The sequence below is a fragment of the Patella vulgata genome, chromosome 2 (assembly GCF_932274485.2).
Source record: "Patella vulgata chromosome 2, xgPatVulg1.2, whole genome shotgun sequence".
Taxonomy (NCBI): domain Eukaryota; kingdom Metazoa; phylum Mollusca; class Gastropoda; family Patellidae; genus Patella; species Patella vulgata.
This window is the reverse complement of record NC_065880.2, coordinates 74619502-74632463: the sequence shown is the minus strand read 5'-3', so window position 1 is coordinate 74632463 and position 12962 is coordinate 74619502. Positions and strand designations below refer to the sequence as shown.

General features: G+C 37.5%; 1 protein-coding gene and 1 long non-coding RNA gene across 2 annotated transcripts in view; one reads left to right on the top strand and one right to left on the bottom strand.

The window, feature by feature from the left end:
- Positions 1–3187: 3187 nt before the first annotated feature.
- On the bottom strand, positions 3188–7151 carry LOC126812461 (uncharacterized). Its single transcript, XR_007675931.2, has 3 exons — positions 7040–7151; positions 4258–4857; positions 3188–3691 (listed from the first exon to the last, which is right to left on the bottom strand). It is a non-coding gene; the product is annotated as an uncharacterized LOC126812461 (long non-coding RNA).
- Positions 7152–7155: 4 nt separating this feature from the next.
- The window catches only part of LOC126812460 (beta-parvin), a 51260-nt gene continuing 45453 nt past the window's right edge, over positions 7156–12962 (top strand). The window contains exons 1-6 of the mRNA XM_050538857.2: positions 7156–7302; positions 8120–8209; positions 9231–9301; positions 10016–10118; positions 11067–11213; positions 12165–12280. Coding sequence (XP_050394814.1) covers positions 7197–7302; positions 8120–8209; positions 9231–9301; positions 10016–10118; positions 11067–11213; positions 12165–12280 — 633 coding nt within the window. The 5' untranslated portion in view covers positions 7156–7196. The remainder of the gene's footprint in view (positions 7303–8119; positions 8210–9230; positions 9302–10015; positions 10119–11066; positions 11214–12164; positions 12281–12962) is intronic.

Genomic DNA, 12962 nt, shown 5'->3' with positions numbered 1-12962 from the left:
ATTTGCCTCTGAAATCCTTTGAATCATTTTCAACAACATTTAATCTTTTTTGAATAGAGACTAGTTTTTTAAACACAAATTCTTGCAGAGCCTGATATTTCTCTTCCCTTTCGTCTACTTCCTCCTCCATGCTGAAATCTAAAATGAAAACAAAGATACCGCTGTATATATCACGGGTGACTCATCTCTTTTAATGTGACACGTGACAGTTAGGGCTACACATGGGTATACCCTGAGTGCACACTTCGGTATACCCTAGGTATACATCTGGGTATACATTTGGGTTTACCTATAGATCTTCAGGTAAAAAGAGATGCATTAATCGTGATTCTTTCTTTCAGCTGTAACCGTCGCTAACCTGGAGGTCCCGTGTTCGATCCCTATGTTGGCCAAGAAAGTTTCTCGCGATATTCCGGTGTGATTTCACCTCCTTAGTAGGGCTGGACAGAGGGCCTGGCAAGGGGAAGCGTATAGTCACTTGAATGGTACGGCAAACAGTGGTCCTGTGTACACATTGGCGTGTACGATTAGGTACATGGAGATCCCGTGTTCGATCCCTGCGTTGGCCAAGAAAGCCAATCGGGATATTCCTTTGTGATTTCAATGTATAGTTATTTGAATGTGACGGAAACCCGAGGTCCCTTGTACACATTGGCGTGCATTTAAAAGATCCCTTAGTAGGAATACGATATACGCGCACGTCGTAGCGCATCTGTCCGGGCAACATTTCCTTCACAGTACGTTGTATGGCGTACGCTCGTCTTCATTAGCCCAGTCGGAAAAGAGCAATATGACTCTAAACCCCAATACATTTCATTTCATTCATATTTAGTTATACCGTGTGTGTAAACTAAGGTATACCCTTGGTTGTGAACTTACTACTTAGGTATACCCTGGTGTGAATTTGGGTATACCCTGGGTTTAAACTAAGGTATACCCAGTGTACACTTAGGTATAACCTGAGTGTACACTTAGGTATATATAACCTGGGTGTGAACTTAGTTATACCCTGGGTGTGATCTTAGGTATACCCCTAGGTATACCCTGAGCGTACACTTGGGTACACCCTGGTGTGATCTTAGGTATACCCTTGGGTATACCCTGGTGTGATCTTAGGTATACCCTTGGTGTACACTTGGGTATACCCTGGGTGTAAACTAAGGTATACCCTGTGAACTTACTACTTAGGTATACCCTGGGTGTGAATTAGGGTATACCCTGGGTTGAACTAAGGTATACCGTGGGTGTGAACTTAGGTATACCCTGGGTGTACACTTAGGTATACCTAGAGATCTTCAGGTAAAAAGAGATTCATCAATCATGATTCGTTGATGTTTGTAAATTTTCAATTGTAAAGAACAGAAAACATTTATTTAATTACCGCATTCGGTAGATATCAGCAGCCGTGTCATGAGTTTTTGTAATTGAATAACAGAAAATTACAGCAAGAGCTATTATTTGTTGTAGATGGGCGCTAGGTATATCGATCATTGATAGGACTATACGGGACTATATCGATCATTGATTGGACTATACAGGACTATAAAATTGTGCTAAATCTAATCAGAACATACGTCATACACCAATATGCATCAATCGTTACGTATTGAAAACTGTACTTTGTTTTATTTATTGTCACCATTTGGCCTGTACGGTTTACGGTCACTTGTCCCCCCCCCCCCCCCACCTCCAAAAAAAAAAATAGGGTCGGTCGGAAAATCTTTTTATTTTTTTCCGTGGGGTTTGTAATATCCATATCCAGCTTAATTACTGAGAAAGGTTCTTGAAAATAATACAAAAATGTCAGTGTTGCAATATATCCACAGCAAACCACGACAGGGCCGAATTATAGGGCATGCGAAATGAGGAAAAGGGTTTGGGGTCGGCGAATTCAGCTAAACACAGCATGGTTCCTCTTTGTAGAAAATTGTCCTCAAAATGAGCTAGAATGCACTATAATGTTGATCTTACCGGCGCCCCATTCCGCAAGCCTGCCCAAAAATGGTCGCGATTGTAGTTCAGTCACAACTTCCCACAAAACAGATTTGAAAAAAGAAAACAAGACAATATAAATTCGTCCTCTCATGTCCACAATGCTTCACACCAGTTACCTTACCTCATATTATTCAATACTTTCAGTCGCATTTCCGAAAATATATCCACCCAAAAATTCGCCGATGCTGGGTACAATTACAGCAAAGACTATTTTCAACAGTTCATTCATTTTCAATACAAACAAAAAATAAAAGTTATATTTAGTCATAACAGAAAACCAACGAAAATTAAAAATCCTAAATATCGGTTTTATATTGGAATCAACAGGAACGAATTTTTATAATAATTTTCATTTTTGTATGGAAAAAATTATTTTAACCTAGCGACGTTTATACAAGGTAGGGTATGCTTTACTTCAATCCGTGAAGCTGCTTACTTAAACTGACTTTTTACAGGTAAAAACGATCATGTGTTGCGGAGCTGGCCCTATTGAACGCAATAGCTTGAAACAGATTCTTTTCAAACCCAATGTGAAGCATTGGTGCAATGAGAGGATGAATCCTGTTGTGTTCCGGAATTAAACCGCCACCCCAGCTTCATCCGCAGCCCCACCCTCCACGACTTTGCCAAATATCCTGTGAACGTGATAGGGCTATCCTATTTTATATTAAGTGTTTGCAGCATTCTGTTCCAGAGTTGTGCCCCCTTTCACAACACCTTGTGCGCATGATAGATAGTGTCTACTTCCTCCTCCATGTTGAAATCTGAAATCACGCATTTATTTTAACTGTGCACTGACAAACAGGTCTATACAAAGGCTACAGGTATACCTTGGGTGTACACTTCTGTATAACCCGGGTGCACATTTCGGTATAACTCAATGCACACTTCGGTATAACTCGGATGCATACTGCAGTATAACCCGGGTGCACACTTCGGTTCAGTATACACGAATCGGAATACATAAAGTGTGCTACGGGTAACATCCTTCGTTAACCCGATTTGACTTAGGGATTACCCATTCAAAGCTAAATAACAGAGTATATGCGGCTTGGGTAATATATGCATAGATATGTGAAGATTTTGCCAATGGCCCTGCTGACTATGTCAATTAAATATTGACGTATAATTAAGAAAAGGAAGACTTAGAAAATAGAAAAATGAAAGCTTTATTTAAAATAAAGAAGCCCTACACGGTAATGACGTATTGATAGGATGCTAGCAGATAATAATACAGCTATTAGAAAGTACAATACCAAATTCGGTAATCGGAAACACCCACACCGACACCAGTAAATCATCCCCCACCCACCCAAGAATCAAAATAACATCAAAATAACATCAAAATAAAACTGCAAAATATCCAGCATTCTAAGTATACGGTATCCTTGTATATATAGACTAGAACGCTTCTTTTGACATTAACCCAACTTTTATGATAATACAATAAGGTAAGCTCAAACCCAGACAAGCATGGGAATAGTTACAAAGAATTTGTTACTGTCGCTGATTTATCTTTCACCCATAATCAGAGATTCTTTATCATTATCCAAACGCCTCTTTTCTGCCATATTCTTTAGGATTTCCTGGAGATAATTAAACAAGTCTAATCTACTTCCGGATGGTTTCCATGCCTTCGTCCACATCATATCCCGTTCCCCATTTCTGATGAGCCTTAGGGTCTGCGCCGCTCGTCCTGAAAAATTAAATAAAGGAAAGTGCGGAAAACATCTACCATGAGGGGGTGTCGGGGAGGGGGAGGGGCTGGGGGCCACCTCCACCCACGACAACCTAGGTCATTTCGTGACCTTTTTTTGGTTAAATTTTATTCAATGAATCGCTTGTGCATAGGGCCTTTCTATAGCAATGGAAAGAAAGAGGGAGGTCCGGGAGAAAATCCACGAGGTCAGGCAGAAGAAACTGCCCATTGTCCCGTTCAAGAGTGTGGGACCGACACCACGCCAATTGACCCAATGACAGATCTTATGATCTCTAAGATTTGATACAACAAGAGTTAGTTTAACGTCCACCCACGGCCTTTCTATAGCAAGGGACCCGGAGAAAACCCACGAGGTCAGGCAGAAGAAACTACCCTTTGTCACGTACAATTGTGGGGTTGAAACTACGCCTCTTGACTCAATGACAGACCTTATGATGTACGACCATTCGGCTACCCAATCCCTCTACCCGACAGTAACAACTACAATATATATAATTTGATATATGTATACATACACAATTAAATGAAAAACTTTAACTTACCCGATACTTTTTCATTATTTTTATCCAACCAATAATAGATATACACCAGTTGACAATAACTCAGCTTTTCACGGTGTCTGACATATTTCACTTGATGTTCTGTCGCTTCTAGCTTTTTCCGCAGTTCCAGATCAGAAACATCTTTCACACATTTGGGTATTGTAAACCTTTTTGTCGACGATGATGGTGTAACAGAAAACGGGTTCCCTTCTGAAGTCCCTGGTATAGGAGTAGATTGAGATGACGGCATCTATTCATCATCTGAATTATCCACCTGACAGGAAGCTGTTTCTGTTTTATTTAAGGATTTCTGGGGAGTTTTGATCTTAAGTAGATTGCTGTTAGTTGACCCCTGCATGTCCTCTTTTTTCTTCTCCGTCATTTTTACGTTGTTTTTTTCCAAACTTCTGGTCTCGTCCGTTCCTTCCTTTATGGAAATAAACCCTTCTTGTAATTCTTTTAATTTGCCTCTGAAATCCTTTGAATCATTTTCAACAACATTTAATCTTTGTTGAAAAGAGACTAGTTTCTCAAACACAAATTCTTTCAGTGCCTCGTATTTCTCTTCCCATTCGTCTACTTCTTTCTCCATGCTGAAATCTAAAATGAAAACAAAGATATCGCTGTATATATCACTGGTGACTCATCTCTTTTAATGTGACACGTGACAGTTAGGGCTACACTTGGGTATACCCTGGGTGTACACATGGGTATACCCTGGGTGTACACTTGGGTATACCTGTAGGTCTGCAGGTAAAAATAGATGCATGAATCGTGATTCGTTGATCTTTCAGCTGTAACCGTGGTTGTACGATTAGGTACAGGGAGCCAAGGAGGCTCAGTGAGTAAGACATTGGAGATCACGTGTTCGATCCTTGCGTTGGCCAAGAAAGTTCATCGGGATATTCCGGCGTGATTTCAACTTGTTAGTAGCGCTGGACAGAGAGCCTGACAAGGGACAACGTATAGTCATTTGAATGGGACAGAAAACCGAGGTCCCGTGTACACATTGGCGTGCATGTAAAAGATCCCTTAGTAGGAATTCGATATACGCGCACGCCGTAGCGCCACTGTCCGGGCAAAATGTCCTTCACAGCACACTGTATGACGTGCTGTATGGGAGCAGAACAGTAGGACTTTAAACTCCAATTCATTTCATTGGGTGTATACTTAGGTATACCTTTGGTGTGCATTTAGGTATACCCTGGGTGTACAGTTAGATATACCCTGGGTGTGAACGTAGTTATACTATGGGTGTGATATTAGGTATACTCTGGGTGTGAACTTTGGTATACCCTGGGCGTACACTTGGGTATACCCTGAGTGCGAACTAAGGTGTGAACTAAGGTATACCCCCAATTAATTTCATTTCATTTACACTTGGGTGTACCTTGGGTGTGCATTTAGGTATACTCTGGGTGTGAACTAAGGTGACTCTAGTGTGAACCAAGGTATACTCTGGGTGTGAACTAAGGTATAACCCCAATTCATTTCATTTCATTTACATTTGGGTGTACACTTAGGTATACCTTGTTCATGGGCGTACGGGGAAATTTTTGACTGGGGGGGCGGTGGTGGTTGGTGCCCAAAAAATGTAGTTAGGTTCTTAGTATGTTACATAATAATAATAAATTCGCTGTTAAATTGGACACATTCAAGAACGCAATATCTTTTTTATACAACTTCTACAAAATACAATTGTGTGCCCAAATTTTCTCAGCATTTGGTGCCCAAAATGGGGGGGCCCAGCTCGTACGCCTATGCTTGGTTGTGCATTTCGGTATATCCTGGGTGTACAGTTAGGTATACCCTGGGGGTGAACTTAGTTTACCCTAGGTGTGCACTTAGGTATACCCTGTGTGTATACTCTGACTTGGCCACACTTTCGTTGTAGACTGGAGATCACGTGGCTAAAATAGAAAAAACTTGATCGATCTTATTTTATTGAAAAAAATCTCCGACCTTGAACTTCTTTTTTCCATATTTCCCATGCACGTCCTATAAATCGGTTTTACCGTTGTTTTCTACAGAAAAAAATCCAACACTGAAATTTCGGTATTTACAACAGCCAGAATCAAGTTTATTTAGAAAATAAACACTTTGCATACCGTATTTAAAATGACATGATAAAGTCACGGGATTACAAGCATCCACGACAAAAGAACATTCCGTGTGTCGCCGAAGTGACCTAATTCTAGGCCTACTATCTCTATTTTTGTCACATCCAAAATAACGCAATAATCATTAAAGTTTCTTCCTTAAATATTGCACCAAATGCACAATAAATATTTTTGTTTTCTTTAAAATAGAAAAAAAAACAAAAAAAAAAAACTTTATCATGAAGTTATTTTTAAATTTATAAATTCAACCCATTGGTTTCCTCTTGCGAAAACAAATATAAATACCCCACCAAACTAATGTTCTATTTTATATTTTTATAAGATTATTACTATTACTATTATTAGGCCTATTATTGTAGGAAAATTTTTCTCGAAGCTATTATATGTTCCATATTCTCAAATATTTTGTTAATAATTTACACACTGAAAGTCCTGGTAAAAGCGACCTTTCGGCTATTTGCAGATGTCACTAAGAGAATTTTGATGTTTTTACGAAAAAAAAACGTATGACCGAGCTAGGCCGCCTTTTGTCAAAAAAAATCCTACAAATATTATGGCACGATATGAAATTACAAGGTATTCAACCGAGATAATATGTATCTATATTCAGAAAAAAATAATATGGATGAATCTGATTAAAGATAGACAATTAAATATCGCACTTTTCCTATACATTGATTGTATAATTGCCCTTCGACCTTTGTGAGATCATAGATCGTATATTATAATACATGTAGATACAGTTCTATGGCATAGTCTATGGTGGGATTGCCGATGAACAAACGACCTTCACACTCTCCGGAAGTTAAGGAATCCAATATGGCAGCTTCTCCTAACACTTCGGCTACTCTTACGCCAAAAAAGAAAGATGAGTCGTTCTTGGATAAAATTGGAACACTTGGACGCAAGAAGAAAATAAAGGAAGGTTTGTAGAACCCCTGTGCAATTTTTTGTTATGGTTCAATAAAGTTTTAGTAAGATATAATATAAATGTTTACATCGATAGGCTAGCTTTTAGCTTTACCAAACCTCCAAATTCCTTACTTCCTTTTATGGAGATCATCCAGATGCAACATTCCTGTCAGATTCAACATACTTTTATAAATTTAAATCGGACAGGCTAATCAGATTTTTTGCAAGTTAATGCTTATGTTGCGATTGTTAATGGATCCATTTGATCCTTGCTATTCTAATGTAGGACTAGGCCTAATAGAGAAGTAGTTACTAAAATAGGCAGCCACTATTTTTGTTATTATTATTTTGGGCGGTTGCTGTCACTAGCAATGTGTGTCAATCAAATGATAATATTCAGGCCTAGAAGGAGTATTTCTACTTACAGCTACATGATACAGTTCATTCGCTTCATAATAACCGGTGTGTATTGAGCCTGCAGGATTGATCGTCTCACTGCATTGAGCAAGTGAGCATTGTAATTGTATGATGAATTGAACTTGCACACTGACAGTACTGAATTTGAAAGTGAAAGTAAAATATTATTTAATTTTTATGAGCATAGTCTGCTAACTTGAACTTGCACACTCGCAAATTCTGAATCAGAAAACAAATGAAAGTAAAATACCATTTTTACTCTTAGTCCATGTAATCTACGGTTCTGGTACTCTCAAGCGCATTATAGAAATAAAATTAAACTATGTTAGTCCAGAAATAATCTAGTTTGTTTCAAGAGGACGTTAAATTCCATTTCTTTCTCACTCTCTTATTGTTTTATTTATGTATTTTAGTTAGTGAATTAGTTGAAGAAGGTAAACATGCTATAGAATCACCAACTAGTCCTACAAACCCTGATATAGGACCTGAAGGTTATGTACTTGGTAAGTCTTTCTTTTTATCAATAAGCTTAATCCATTTTAGGGCTGCATTGTGTATGCGTACATGCAGCAGAATACTTACGGTTAAATCTATGTGTATCTCTTTGAGTTCCAATCGAGACTCATGGTCCGAATACAACAGTAGTGATATTTTATATTGATGTCACTCGGTAATGCTATGGTGTAGTTGTTCAATGTATGATACAATGTATGAACAAAAAGGCATTCTTCTGGCACTATTCTTTTGATTATTTTGCTGTGTATGAGTGGTTTGACTATATAACCCTCATTTGAGCTTTCCTGTATTCAAGTAAGTTTTAGCCCTTCTAACCCAAAGCATTTTTATGCATACTCCACCTTTGTAATTATTTTTACAGTAATGTTTGATGACTTATTAAATCGAATACTACCTAGCCAAGCAATATAAGATACAAATTCAGTGGGTGTTTTTTTTGGTACCTGTCATTTTGTTTGGCATCAATTTATCTATTTTGGCACATTGTTAAATATGCCAGGTCCAACTTCAGTAGTGTCAAACATTTTGTCAGATACTAAAGTCATTATTTCCAGACCTGTGTTAAACAACTTTGTTTTGAAATGGGGGAGGGGGAGGTAACTGGCTGAGTGGTCTAATGCCCTAGCTTTAAATCATAAGGTCTGTCATTAAGTCAAGTGGCATGGTTTTGATTCCCAGCTTGTATGTGGCAAGGACTCGTAGGGTCACTTGTCCAACCTTGTAAACTTTCTCTGTGTCCTTCCACTGTTAAAGACCGCTATGCACTAGCGAATCACTGAAATATGATTGAACCACAAGTTAGTCCCGAAATGTGTCAAGTGTATGCAGAACCCCATTTCTCTCTGTGTTTGAAGTTTAACTGATAGATGTAAAATCTATGTACAACTGTGTTTGCCATAGTTAAGGTATGTTGGGTGGTCAAGTGGTCATGGAGTCAAGCAGCTTTTACCCCATTTCTCTCTTTCTCTTGTCGGAATTGGTACATGATAATTATTTATATTTTTACAGGTGATAATGAAGAGAGATCTATTATTGATCCTGCATCTAGAGAAGATCCAAAGTTAAAGGAACTTATTAAAGTGAGTATAATAGAATAACAGACAGCTTTATGAATAACATTCACTAGGCTTATTAACTTCAACATTTCAGTGAGGGTATACACACCGTTATCATGTAACCTCATTGAAACATTACAGTTAATGAATGTTATCCATAAACTGTCTGTTATTATATATTGCTTTGACTAAATGCCCTTTAAAGCGAGTATAATAGATATTGGTATATGATAAGGTCTCTCAGTAACTGTTTTTATTTATTTATTAACACAACACACAGGTATCGTGTTTATGCCCAATACAATTCATGCTACAGCTAAGAAATGTTGTGTGGGAATAACATTTTTTTTGAGAAAAAAATCTCATTCATTTCTAAACACTAACAAATCGATGAGAAACGAATAGCTAGACAGTGTTCCTGCATTCTACACCACAGACAAGGAGTAACCACACCAAAAAATCCAGAGCCAGTTAGCGAGCCAGTACCATAATCAATAAGCCACTTGGGCTCCCACTTCTTAAATATGTTAAATGTCTGTGGGTAGAAATCATTTTCATATCTCTCTAAATAAACATTATTATTAAATAAATAAAAATAAGTATATTAATTAAATAACAATTACTAGGCGTCATTGCCTGATGAAGACTAGAGAAGCCTAGTTGAAATGTCGCTATAATATATCCTTGTCACTTACTAAATACCATTTAAGCAACAGTTTTGTTATAATTTTTTTATAGATTTTACTTGATTGGATTAATGATGAAATGGCTGATCAGAGAATTTTGGTAAAAGATATCGAAGAGGATTTATTTGATGGACAAATTCTACAGAAATTAATAGGTAATTTAAACCACACTCCATGCACTGTATCCTGGGTACATCCATGGGTATTCCTGTATTCAAATTGTCTTCCCTTGATTGTAGCTTGATTCTATGAACCAATCAATAAACAGTTTACAAACCAGTCTTAGCCTCATTGTTTACATTCACTGGATTATAAGAAAGTTTGCATGAAATTTAATATAAAAGAAGTGACAAGCACACAAAAAGATATCGTAAAATATCATTTTGATGGGAAAGATGTTTTTATGTCAGTCAAAACAGGCAGTGGCAAGTCATTATGCTATCAAGCTATAAAAATAGCACAATCATCAAGGGCAGATAATTTGAATACATGTTTCCGCCATGGATGAACGGAATGAGACCACTGGGGATACTGAGGATGCACTCTATGTGACCACGTTTTTGTTCTTTTTTTTTGCTGCTACAATCTAATTAACAGACGGACCATTGTGTTGTTTCAATATCTTAAAGGAAACATAATGCCCATTTAAAGATACATTATGTAAGATTTAGATTAAAGATGGCCATTCTAGTTATAGTTCAATAATTGTTAATAAAAAATAATATATTGAAAGTTTCAGTCAAGTTACTTTATTCTGAGAGAAGGAGTGAATGTTTGAGGTTTTGACAAGAAATAGCCATATATAGCTGATCATTGATAAGTGGAAACTCTGCCCACAGTTTGTATTCTCGATTATCCAATTCTTACCATTGTCACAATAATAAAGAAATCTGTATTGTCAGTCCTTTTATCATGAGTGATGTCATGCTGTATTGCTGTTTAACACAGGTATTGTCTGTCATTGCCTAATGCAGTCAATATCTAAGCCATCCGATGGTCTAGAGAGTTGATTATCGGCTTGTAATGTAAGTTAATGTCTAAATAATAATTTATATAACATTAGAAGTATCAGTACCTGACGATTATGTTTGTGTATTTTACAGAGAAACTACAGGGAATTAAAGTTGGAACACCAGAAGTATCCCAGTCTGAGATTGGACAGAAACAGAAATTGAGAGTTGTATTGGATTATATCAATCGTATTTTAAATGTAGGTGGAGGATGGAATCAACAAAAATGGAGTGTCGACAGTGAGTGTGATTATATTATTGTAATATCTGAAATTACTTGTAAAAAAATGTTGTCAATGAAAGTACAAGTACATGTAAGCAAGGTTCAAATCATTCTACTGGTTAAAATTAAAGGATCTGTGATGGTGAGATCAGACATGTAAGCAAGGTTCAAATCATTCTACTGGTTAAAATTAAAGGATCTCTAGATGGTGAGATCAGACAAAGCAGGAAGAAAAATGGGATAAGTCTGTGTATAACCTAGTTTTGATTGGTTCTGTACTTCCATTTTAGGGGGGAGGGGGGAGGGGGGGTGGATGGTCGAATGGTTAGCACGTGCACGCGGTATCCTAAGGCCTGTCATAAAGTCAACTGGAGTGGTTTCGTTTCCCTGGTTGTACGTGACAAGGAGTAGGGTCGTCTGTCCAACCTCATGGGTTTTCTCCGGGTCCTCCGGTTTTCTCCCACTGCTAAAGACCCCTACATGCAAGCGAATTTTTGAAATAAAATTGTACCATATGTTAGTCCCGAAATGACCTGGTTTGTGTCGACTGGACGTTAAACCCCATCTCTCTCTCTCTCACTTCCATTTTAAACGATAGTTATAGTTCATTCTGGTAGCGCTATAAAGAAACTGAAGTCATGCTACTCATATTGTTATTACTGTCTCTTCCACGTGGATTACAAATCGCAATTAGAGGAACTGTTGTGATGATGGTGTTTTAAAAAAAACGGTTAATGATATTAGCAAGCTTGTTTATATTCAGCAGTTGTAGGTAACTATTTTAAAAAATTACAGAAGATGTTCACAGTAAATTTTTTAAAAAGTTACATTATGACTCAATTTGTGGGGTTTCTCTGGGTCGTCTAGTCTCCTCTCAGTTCTGTAGACCCCTAATGTGCAAGCAAATTCACTGTCTCTCTTTTTTTTATTGGTGTATAAGTTGGTATTTTTTTATTTTATTTTAACAGGTATCCATTCCAAGAATTTAGTAGCTATTCTGCATCTACTAGTAGCTCTTGCCAGACATTTCCGTGCACCAATCAGATTACCAGAAAATGTTCAAGTTATTCTGGTTGTAGTTCAGGTAAAACTTACTTAGAAATATTGTAGAATGGTCATTTAAATCAGCCGATTGTCATTTGAGGGGAGCCACAGCAGCTAAGTGGGTAAGACGCTAGCCTGGATGTCGCGTATTCGATCCCTGCATTGGGCAAGGAAGTTCATTGCAATTTTCCGACATGGTTTCCCCTTGTCAGTGGTGCAGGATGGAGGGTCTGCTTAGTCATTTAGATGGAATGAAATTTTGAATACATTGCAAAATACAATATTGTGAAAGTTGGGTCATTCAAGAGAATATTTGTCAAAAATGGTTCAATTCCATTCATTATTTACAAAGATATAATGAATTCAAAATTTCTCAAAATTTAGCATCCTCTGTTAATGATATAAACAAAACAGCACCACTTGTTAGTGTTTGGTACAAATGGTTAATGCACCTCTTTTTAATCTGTGGTTTAACACATGCCCTTTAAATAATAAGGTATGTCATTGAGTCAAGTGGCATGGTTTCAATTCCTTGCTTGTACTTGGGTTTTCTCCTGGTACTGCGATTTCCTCTCACTGCTAAATATCCCAACACGTAAGCAAATTATTGAAATAAAATTGAACCATATGTTAGTCTCAGAGTGACCTGCTCTGTTTCAAGTGGACATTAAACCCCATTTCTCTCTCTCTCTCTCTCTCTCTCTCTCTCGGAATGATATTTG